Source organism: Doryrhamphus excisus, chromosome 1, assembly GCF_030265055.1.
Source record: "Doryrhamphus excisus isolate RoL2022-K1 chromosome 1, RoL_Dexc_1.0, whole genome shotgun sequence".
Lineage (NCBI taxonomy): Eukaryota > Metazoa > Chordata > Actinopteri > Syngnathiformes > Syngnathidae > Doryrhamphus > Doryrhamphus excisus.
In genome coordinates, this window is record NC_080466.1 from 5621398 (window position 1) to 5633517 (window position 12120).

Sequence of the window (12120 nt, forward strand, 5' to 3'; positions counted from 1 at the left end):
AATGTCGTGTTTTGTCATGTCTACAGGGCTCTAATAATGCTTTGTTTATTTTAATCTGAAAAAAAATAATTTGTCTACCCACCAACTATATGTGGTTTCTTAAGTTTTTATTATTTGCCGTTTTATTATTATTATTATTATATTTATTTATTTATTTATTACTGATTGATTTTCTTTATTCTTGATTTGTTTATTTATTTTTCATGTTATTTTGTGTAGAAAAATAAAATTCAGATATTTGAGAAGAGTAGAATGTTTTATCAGAGCTTTTATTGTAGAAAATCGAAACCAAAGCAAAGTTTATTCATTTTTCTGTTTTTAATAAATGCTTTTTTGGTTGGGTTTTTTTTGGAAAACCTGACCGTAGCTCCAGTGGCCCCCCAAGTAAATTGAGTTTGAGACCCCTGGTGTAAGGTGTACCTGTGTGCATGTGTCTTTGGGATTGGGATCGATGAAACTGTTATATACTTACTAATTTGAGGGCCTTCTATTTTCTCCAGTCACAGCCACTGCAGTATCTGTTGCTTTGGCTTGTCAATATATATGCGTGCATGTGTGTGTGTGTGTGTGAGTGTGTGTGTGCACGAAGGTTAAACAGTTTCAGCAGCCTTTCACTCATTGTGTCACTCAGTTGCCTCACTCTCCCCTGACTCACATCAAGGCACATCCGCCTGCAGACATCAGCACACAAACCTCTTCACTCCACTCAAGCAGGGTTAAATGATCGCACCCACATTATTAAACTCACCCGAGTTCTCTCAACGCTTCTATTTGGATGTGTGTATGTGTGTGTGTGTGTGTGTGATGACAGGCTGTTGTGAGTTCTTCCCCTGTGAGGGCCTTGTTTACTCAGTGGGGTCCCTTTCAAACATTTGGTAGCCCGGCCAGACCGCCTGTTTGTTTTTCCCACATCGTCTTCTCCTCTCTGTCTTTGTGGTTAAAAAAAAAAAAAAACGAATGAATGAAGGTCTCCCCCTTTCCTTCATTCTATCTCTTGTCTTTTTCCCCCTGACTTGCCTTCGCTTTCGACCTTCGTGAGTTTGCCCGGCAGCCATGTTGCCATCAAGAGTAACCTGGAGTCTTTTGTGTACACTCATTCGTTTAATGTGTTGTACCTCCCGGAAAGTTTCATAAAAAAATAATTCGTTGATACTGAAATATAGTAGCCTGTAGCAAAAGGTCCCATATTGTTGTATTTTTCAACAATTTTAAATAGGTCTCAAACGTGCTGCAATAGTTTATTGGGAGGGTTTTGGCCAACATCCAGCCTTTGTGGTATTTAGACAAATTAAAAGTGCTTTTAGTAAGCCTGTCTGTGAACACGCCACATTGTGTGTCTGTAGCTTTAATTCTAATGAGATGTGTTTGTCCACACCTGTCAATGACAGTATCGTCTTCTGGTCTTCAATGATGCACTGACTGGTATGCACTTTAATTTTGTTGTATCATAACAATGACAATAAAGATATTCTATTCTATTCTATTCTATTCTCATATGGCTCCAACAAGCGCTACTGTGTAATTGTTATCCACCCATTACATATACAGTAACCCCTCATTTATCCCGGTTAATTGGTTCCAGACCCAATCATGATAGGTGAACATTTGTGAAGTACGGCGTAGTGGTTAGCATGTTGGCCAGACAGCTAGGAGATCTGAAAAATCTGGATTCGAATCTCCACTGGGATCTCCCCAGGTGTTCCCTGGGTTTTCTCCGGGTACTCCGGTTTCTTCCCACATTCCAAAAACATGTTAGGTTAATTGGCCACTGTAAATTGTCTACAGCAATCAGAGCCGACCCAAGGCATAAGCAAACTAAGCACCTGCTTCAGGCACCGTGGCCACTAGGGGGCCCCCAAGACCATCCATCCATCAATTTTATACCGCTTATCCTCACGAGGGGGTGCTGGAGCCTATACCAGCTATAGTAAGTATTAAGGATCGACCGATACATCGGCCGGCCGATATATCGGGCCGATATTTAAATTTTTTCCTTGTATCGGTATCGGCCGATACGCGCATGGGTTCGCCGATGTATTTTTCCACCGCATGATTTACAGTGAGGCATCCGCCGTGGCAGCTTTGTGTTGCAGAGGACCCCGCAACACACATAGTCCCGGGACGAAATCGGCAAAATCGACCATCAGCTAAGGGTGGTGGAAAAAAATTGGTATCGGCATCGGCCCCAAAAAACCATATTGGTCGATCCCTAGTACGTATATGAATGATCAATATTGCCCTCAATAAGAAAGGGACCCAAAATCAAATGTTGCTTAGGGCCCCATGCAGGCTTGGCCGGCCCTGATAGCAATGGTTCCCAACCTTTTTTTGCAGTGTCCCCCTTTTGGAGTTGAAATTATCTTCAAAACTGAATATTTTCTTGAAAAAAATGTTTGCCCCCCTTTTTAATGCATGCTCTGTGTTTGTTTTTTAGGCGCCTGAATCGGAATAACTTGGCCGTCTTTCCCGAGTTGCTCTTCCTGGGAACGACAAAGCTTCACAGACTGTAAGTCCAAGTTGTCTTTCTGCTTTCCAACTCAGGTTGCTCTGTTTGCGTTTTTGCAATGAACAATCACATGACATCACATGATGACATCATGCCACACTATAGTCATGCTGAGGAGCGTTCAACTGTGTTATATTTGAAGTCTATGCTGTTATTAGGCTCCGTGGCTACAAAGGTGCTGATACAGTACTGAGCTGTAAAAGTCAAGTATCAAGGGTACAGAAATAAGTACAAAATAATACAATTCACTCCGCGATACCATGAATAATATGTGTTTATATAGCCTGTGCACTACAAATTATAATGTATTGTTATTTTAATAATTAGGATCCTTGCAGGGAAATTTAAGGTGTCATTGATTTTCTCAAAGGCAAGAACCAGACTAGCTTTCTGTTGCAATCGCTTTGTGTCTGCAGTGGGACTCAAAACCTAGTCAAGCTGTACAAAAATGTGTCTGCATGTTTATTTGAAATAATGAAAGGGGAATGAGAGACATTGATGTCACTCTGACCTTTTACAAATCAATTGTAATCAGTGTAGTCGGTGTTGATGTGTTGAAATCACAATACATTCATAAACTGTATGGATGAAGGTATTTGGATCATTTAATTTATCAATGCATCTCACCAAGATATTTTGCACAAATCTTGGGGGACAGTATGGGTACACTGTTTTTGCAAGATCCACAATAGCACGTGGGTTAGTTTTGTGTGGAAGAACCTGCACAAAAACTTGACCTCGACCCTATGAAACATCTTCCGTATGGTTCAGAGGGGTACCGATAGACATTTTGCGAGGGACAGGAAGTATAACTCCCCATAGTAGTCTGTCTATGTAGCCCAGTCTTTGGCTATCAGGAGTCATGGCTAGCAATAATGCCAAGGAGAAGCCAGAGCTTGAAAATCATACTAAAAGAGACAAAGGTAAGTGGATTAGAGTAAAGCTGTGTGCTGACATTGTTCAATAGAGACTGAGAACGGGTGCGACTAGCTGGAGCTATTAATGCTGCACTTTAGTCAGTCAGGAACTTTAATTTCCTCAAAATACAATTATATGTAATATGGTCAAACTGAGCTAGGAGACCTGGGTTCGATTCCCTTCTCTTCCATCTCTGTGTGGAATTGCATGTTCTCCCAGTGCGTGCGTGGGTTTTCTCCGGGTACTCCGGTTTCCTCCCACATCCAAAAAAATGCTAGGTTAATTGACGACTCCAAATTGTCTGTAGGTATGAATGTGAGTGTGAGTGTGAATGGTTGTTTGTCTATACGTGCCCTGTGATTGGCTGGCGACCAGTCCAGGGTGTACCCCGCCTCTCGCCCAAAGAAGCTGGGATAGGCTCCAGCACCCCCGCGACTCTCGTGAGGAAAAAGCGGCAGAAAATGAATGAATGAATGGTCAAACTGAGTGGTCAGCGCGCAGGCCACACAGCTTGGAGACCTGGGTTCGATTCCCGTCTCTGCCATCTCTGTGTGGAATTGCATGTTCTCCCAGTGCATGCATGGGTTTTCTCCGGGTATTCCGGTTTCCTCCCACAAAACATGCTAGGTTAATTGGCGACTCCAAATTGTCCATAGGTATGAATGTGAGTGTGAATGGTTGTTTGTCTATATGTGCCCTGTGATTGGCTGGCGACCAGTCCAGGGTGTACCCAAAGACAGCTGGGATGCCCGTGACCCATGTGAGGATAATCAGTATAGAACAGGGGTCAGCAACCTGCGGCTCCAGAGCCGCATGTGGCTCTTCATCCTCTTTGTTGTGGCTCCCTTTGCAATGCTTGAATATTTTTTAACACCCGAGTGGGGAAAATACACATCTTTTGTAATGAGTTTTAAAAAATCCAACTTTGTCTGAGACCATGAATGCATCCCGACTGAGTTCTGACTGCTATTCAGTTCAGTACATGAAAGAAAATAAGTAATACTTTCCCGGAGCTATTTGACAATTCTCAAAAATAAATTAGAGATAATTTCAAAACAGCGACATGGGAACTTGTTTGCGCCAGAGTAAATAAATCAGGTAAGTTTACAGTAGTTTTTATTTAGTTTTTTATTTATGTACGTTTATCTCCAATACTAGCAAGAGTACTCCAACTCGTCTTTTCTTATCTGAACTACTTTGATACCCCCAAATTCCCTCCAATGTTGTTTTAAACATACAATATGTTTTGTGGCTCCAGTTTATTTTTCTTCAGTGAGTGAGGGGGTAAAATGGCTCTTTTCATAGTAAAGGTTGCCGACCCCTGGTATAGAAAATGGATCGGTGGTTAAACTGTTACAGTTGACATGATTGACACAAAAGCTAAGCAGTTTTATTTTTTGTTCCCTTACTGTACCAAATGAACCGTAATGTGACACCAAAACCAAGACACGTATAAGTAACCGTACCCCACTTCTAATAACAACAACCCTGCAGTGGAACATGGACGAATACAAAAAAGAAGTGTGATATTAAATGCCTCTCTCCATTGAGGCCAGTTCAGTAGCTAATGGAGATTAGCACCCCGACAGCTGCTGCCCACTGCGTCTACGTGTGTGTGTGTGTGTGAATCAGGTTTCTCCTCTAAAGTTACATTTGCCCTTTCATAGTTTTAGACACAGAAAATCAGCATTTCAAAAGCCGCGTGGCGCTGATTGTTACGTTCCAGCCACCTTCCACCACCTCTGAGCAACGCTGGCGTAAAATGATCTGTAGGTCTCAGACTGTGGGAACTAACTTCTTGTCATGGCTCTTTGTGGTCTAGAGGTGAATAATTATGGCGGCGTACATACAGTATACGCCACAACTGTGTGTATAGTTCTATAAAAAAAAACGTGACCAAATATATTTATCTAAAACAATATTGACATTCTGCGATGATTCACAGTGTGTGAAAGTTGTTTATATTCTGCGGCCACGGCAGCAGTTGGCTGGGCTTGACCTGTCATGTCTGAGGTTGTGTGTTTCTACATGTGTATGTTGTTCAAGGCCAAGACTTGGCATTTTGCTCAGCGTGTGGCCCAAAGGTAAAAATAAATCCCTGCTGTACTTCTCCGTACTCAGCTGTCCCAGACAAAACGGCCTCCGAGCACGTGGACATATGTTTGTGTAGCGGCGGTCGTGTTTGTGCTGGGTCGCCTGCTGCTAAGCACATCTTCAGTAAACAATAAGAGCGTAGTGGTAATGATAAATAAAAAGACACACAGAAAGCTGAAAATGAAAAAAATTTGAAAAAAAAAAAGTCATTCCCTGTCGGCGCCATGTCGGCCACAAAGCAGATTTGTCAGACGTATATGGAAGTCATTCGGTATGTATTTCAACCACAATGCTCAAACCGGTATTAAGTCTATTGTTCCTTCACCCCCAACAGTGTCTTATTATATTTTTGGAAAACATAACATGAAATTCTTGAGAAGATTCTACATGGAAGTGGGATCTCGCTAAGTTTTAATTGAGGTCAGATGGTATGTACCAACTGGGGCCTCCCTTTGCTTTTGGCAACACTGCTGCTAAATATACAGTATGAACACTTACTTAACCTGCTATTATGAACTGTTTTTTTCATTTTTTTCCCAGTTTCATTCTTTTAAAGCCCGAAAACTCAATGTGGGTGTGTTTTTTTATGCCTTTAACTTTTATTTTCTTGCAAAATATGTCTAATTCTTGGACGTAATACTGAATAACATCAAGATACAGCATCACAGATTACCTTTCCAGTGAATCCAATCAGCACCACTACATATAAAACTGCTTCCAGCAGGGTATGCTGGAGCCTATCCCAGCTGACTTGCGAAATGCAGGGCAAACCTTGGACTGGTCGCCAGCCAATCCCAGAGCACATATAGACAAACAACCATTCACACTCACATTCATACCTATGGACAATTTGGAGTCACCAATTATTAACCTAGCATGTTTTTGGAATGTGGGAGGAAACTGGAGTACCCGGAGAAAACCCACACATGCACGGGGAGAACATGCAAACTCCACACAGAAATGCTTGAGGGTGGAATTGAACTCGGGTCTCCTAGCTGTGTGGCTAACCACTTTCCACCGTTCTACAGACAGTCATATATTTTTTAATATTTTTTTTTCATTGTACTTTGTGTAAAAGTCATGCTAAAATCTGGTCTTGTAACTTCATATTTACATATAAGTTAGCTTTACATACAACTGTGTGCTTTTATGTTATATTTTTGGCATGTAAAGGTTGTTAAACTGTTAAATTCATAATGCAGAAAACCCATTCAAACTGCACACAGAGATGTCCAAGCGGAGAATCGAACCCTGATTTTCCTGATCTCCAACATGCTAACCACTCGTACACCATTTGGCCTGCTTCCTTCATTCGTTCATACATTCATTAATTTTCTACTGCTTTTCCTCACGAGGGTCGCGGGGGTGCTGGAGCCTATCCCAGCTGTCTTCGGGCGAGAGGCGGGGTACACCCTGGACTGGTCGCCAGCCAATCACAGGTCACATACGTATAGACAAACAACCATTCACACTCACATTTATACCTATGGACAATTTGGAGTCGCCAATTAACCTAGCATGTTTTTGGAATGTGGGAGGAAACCGGAGTACCTGGAGAAAACCCACGCATGCACAGGGAGAACATGCAAACTCCACACAGAGATGGCCGAGGGTGGAATTGAACCCTGGTGTCCTAGCTGTGAGGTCTGCGCGCTAACCACTCGACCGACGTGCCGGTCTTTGGACATCTTGAAATAAAAAGACGTCTTGCTTTTGTTCTTAAGGCGTCTTAAGATGGCTTAGCATGTTATTATTTCTATTGCTGAGATATCGCATGATGTCATGCATGATGTTGTGTGCTACATGAGAGGTTCCGCTGTCATGTCTCGGGTTGGTGTTGTATTGATGAGAATATGCTGTTGGTGTGCTATCGCTTTAGTTTTGGAAGTAAAGCAAAACTTCCACACAATGGCGGCCTCTGAGGAGCTGAGTGTGGATGTTGCCATAGCCGCAGCAGACAACATGTCTATATCAAAAGCTGCTTTATTGTCATTATCCAAGATGCACAACGAGATTGGAGAGCTTCTCCTTTCAGTGCAGTAGTCAAGTTTTAAAAAAAACTATATAAAAGTAGAGTAAAAAAGACTATTTAACAAGATATATACAAGATATATATACAAGGTATCCAGAATATACACATAGTATTGCACAGGAGCATATGCAGGAGCAGACATATTGCAGATATATTAATTTTAGTGCAATGATAAATGGGTCATAGTGCAAATAATGACTAGTGTATACTGGGTGAGTAAAGTCACATATGAGTGTATTGTATTGGGATAGTGGAAGGGATATACTTCACAATTCTAATTGACCCACAGTGGGAGTATGTGACAGACAGGAACCTAATGTGTCTCTTTGGTCTTCTATTGTAGTACCTTTCCAACACCTGTGTCCCCCTCCCAAACAAATTTAGCCAACACCCCCCAGGGCCCAGACTCCATTAGTTACTTGGACACACACATCTGGAGACACCATGTGGTGGGCAGCACCCCAACTACTGCATCACACACACACACACACACACACACATACACACACACAGTGCATCTCCCTGTGTTCCATTGTTGATGGCTGAGAACCACAGCTGTGACTGTTTGCTCCAAGCGAATGCTGAGAGACAAACAGACAAGACAATTGGGTCCAACACTTCATTAGATGGACTCTGTAAAACATGATGGCCCTGTAAAAAAAAATCAAAAAAGAAAAGCTCAGTACATTTGCCAAGAACCGGGGCAATCGGCGTGCTGATCAAAATCAGCTGTTTGGGTGAGCAATCCTGGACTTTATGAACGCTCAACTGACAGCTTTTATTACTTTTATTAAAACTATAAAGTAAATGCGTTGGGATTGATGAAAAAAATGGTGTGCTAGATTCAATGAGAAACACGCGTCTGGTCGTGTTTCAGCGCCAGTGAGCTCACATTGATGGGATATTTGCATTTTAATTGTGCACATTTTTTTCCTGCTCTGCCAGAAAATAATGAAATAATCACAATAAGACAATAAATTAGGAAAAACTAAAAATACTGCTTAAGACAAAATAATCATAAAATACAGGAATAAAGTGTGATTTTCCTGCAGAATAAAACTTCTAATGTTATGAGAAGACATGAATGTTGATTTTTGTTAAGCCAAAAGATCATAATTTTACATTAAAAAAAGTTTTTTATTAACTATAAAAACAAATCTGAAATATTAATCATATTTGTAATCTAATCTTGCAAGAGAAAAGTGAGTTTTTTTCATTAAAAAATCCTAATATCATGAGAATAAAGACAAAATATTACAAGAAATACATTTATTTTTTTTATTTGATTTTCCTGGAGAAAAAAATATTATGAAAATAACCTGAAATACTACAAGAAAAAGAAGACACAAAATTAAGATATTTCTGAAGAAAATAACTCATAATTTTATGGGAGCAAAGCCAAAAGTGTGATTTTCCTGCAGAACAAAACTTCTAATGTTATGAGACGACATGAATGTTGATTTTTTTTAAAGCCAAAAGGTCACAATTTTACATTAAAAAAAGCTTTTTATTAACTATGAAAATAAATCTGAAATATTAATCATATTTGTAATCTAATCTTGCAAGAGAAAAGTGAGTTTTTTAATTAAAAAATCCTAATATCATAAGAATAAAGACAAAATACTACGAGAAATACATTTATTTTTTTTATTTGATTTTCCTAAAGAAAAGAATATTATGAAAATAACCTGAAATACTACAAGAAAAAGAAGACACAAAATTAAGATTTTTCTGAAGAAAATGGGAGGAAAGCCAAAATATTATAATAAACACATGTAAAATTGTACAATCTTGCAAGAATAAAGTTAGACTCGTCTAAAAAAAACCTTTCTGTGAAGTATGCATATATTTTTGTCTTCCCAATGTAGCCAGAGTCCTCCCTTTGTACGCTAAGTCTGAAGACTTAAACCAAGAATGGCGTTGGCTTTAATGTGACAATGAGACACTTATTGTGTGTGTAATAGTGGCTAATCCTCTGCTAAACTGTGCCATGATGAGGCTTTACCAGGCAGCATTGTTGCTTAGCAGCCTCGTAAGGTTCTGCCTTTGTCTTTTGTAGACCCTGCCACACACACAGGCTGCGCACATTGGTCCAAAAGAGTGCGAGCTGGCTTGTCCACAGTTAACTAACATAAAGGGAGCATTGCAAAAGGAAGCCTGAGGTCAGAAGTAGAGAAAATTACATGTTTTCATTTTTTTTTATAAAGATGAAGATGAAGCACATTTAGTTGTCATGGTGATGATGACCTTCGAGGGCCAACGCAGGTCAAAGGTGAAGAATGTGACAGTCAAAAGATCTAAGCGGGACGTGACTTGTCCAAGGTGGAATGTCACATTAACACATTAACAATAACGATGACAAATGAAACACACTTCATAGCTAGTTGTTAGTGTGTCAAGGATACAATACTTTATTGTACTAATACTAATACTAATACTCACCATCTTTAGCCATTTGGGATCTCTTTTTGTTCACATCTTTTACACCTTTTGTGTAACATTCTCATGAATGATCCTTACAGGATATTGTATGATTGTGTAAACTACAGTATCTAACAGGAGATTTGGTGTTGAGTGTGCGAGCCATGATGACTGAATAAATCAGCAATGTTGGGAGTATTATATCTTTATTAATACCACAAGAGTCAACATGACAAAGGGTGAAAGACATGAAATATTGTACAATGGCCAAGAATTTCTAAATTTCCAGCACAAATCTGGGACGTTTAAAAAAAAAATAAAAAAATTTCCTGCAAAGTCGTCACCTCGAGTTCTTACAAGAGCGTGTCACTGACTCACTGCTTTGCTTTGGATGAGTCACATGATTGACGTTCGAAACGCTCAAGGCCATTCGTTCCTAAAAAGTTTTTTTTTTTTTTTTATCTTACCATTCATATCTTAACACAATGCTGCAATTCATTCTCAGGGAAGGCTCGGCCAAAGCCGCTGTGGGATCGTTGCAAAATATTATGTTATACAAACACAATGTGGAAATTCCATGGTTGTTATTGTTACATTATTGAGGTATAATGATGATAAAATCAACCTTGGATAACATTAGATTTTTTTCTTGATTGATGATTTAAGCCTGGATATTGGGGGGAATAAATGCTGATAGTAACTATGTTGCATCCTGGAAAATGATGAAGTCATTAATGATGTGCTGTTATCAAAATATGCACACAATTTCTCAAGTACAGGAACTCCAGCAAAAGCAAAATACAAGGCACTTGCCTTGTATTTTGCTTCGTTATAGGGCCAAATGACAAATACATGTAAACAAAACATTATAAATTAGTTTTGTATTGGTATCTAAAAATCAAGTTGTGTCCAAACATCATGATTGCTATCACTGGCATACAGTAAACCTCAGATATATCGGATTCAATTGTTCCCACTGGTTTTGTCCGATATAAGCGAAATCCGTTATATGCGTATACCGGAAAATGTCCGTTTTACGCATATATCGGATTTATATCCGGTATATGCGTAATCGGATATTATCCGTTATAAAAAGGCACTTCCTTGACTATGTTTCCAATGTACCTGGACGCGCAGGCAACGCTGCAAATGCTGCAAATGACGTCGTATAGCGGCCTGTCACGATTCGGCGAATCGGAGCGCCACGATGCGGCCATCCGATATATGCGAGGGAAATTTCATGGAAATGCATTGGAACGGGACTGGAGATTTTGTCCAAAATAGGCGAAATCCGTTATAAAAAATCCGATATATGCAATGAATTTTTATTGGAAATGCATTACAGAAAAATCGGTTCTTTTTTATCTGTCCGTTGTGAGCGAATTTCCGATATATCCGAGTCCGATATATCCGAGGTTTACTGTATTTTATATTTGAACTTATTCCTGAATTTAATGTTGTACATAGTAACTTCACACTTTACAGAGTTTCCTGTCATATAGAGGATCTTTGACGTCTTTTTTTTTTGCAATAGGTCCTTAAAAACTTAAAAGATTTTGTAATAATGGGGTGTTGCCAATTTTACACAGCGGCTCAATCAGTCACCTGTTGCCCAGGGTGTGTGTGTGTGAGTGTCAAAGGTCACTAGCTCACAGGTGAAAGTCCACCCAACGAGATCACCAGGATAATGAACATGCCAGGCAGGAGTAGGCTCGCTGCTCTGCCCATCAAATTCCACATATTCCGGGAACAGAATGAATGAAAGCTATTTAACGCAAAGATTAGCCATGTTTGCTCTCTTAAATAGCGTGTAGAAAAAGGAGAGCGGAGGAGTACAATGAAGTGATGACAAGTGTGTTTTGTACGTTGTGAGTGAGCTGTGGGAAGATAAGAGAGGGACATGCAGAGAAAGTAAAGAACAAGGAAAAGAAGCCTGACACCTTGGGGCCTCCATGTTTGTTACATACATATAACTATACTCAGGTGTACGTATGTGTTTGTGGGATATCTCTTCTTCTGTTTCTTCTTCTGGGGTCGTCATCAAAGCTTTATCTCCGCTGTGTACTTAACATTCCCTGTGTGCATCAAGCATCTAAATCACGCCTTTCTCACTTTTATGTCCTCTCCTTCTCTCAGTCACTTGAGGCCC

General features: G+C 40.0%; 1 protein-coding gene across 6 annotated transcripts in view; it reads left to right on the forward strand.

Moving 5' to 3' along the window:
* slit2 (slit homolog 2 (Drosophila)) overlaps nt 1-12120 on the forward strand; it is a 112105-nt gene that overhangs the window by 9357 nt on the left and 90628 nt on the right. For all 6 annotated transcript variants that reach the window (XM_058067227.1, XM_058067253.1, XM_058067263.1 and 3 more), the window contains exon 4: nt 2435-2506. In XM_058067227.1, the coding sequence (XP_057923210.1) occupies nt 2435-2506 (72 nt within the window). The remainder of the gene's footprint in view (nt 1-2434; nt 2507-12120) is intronic.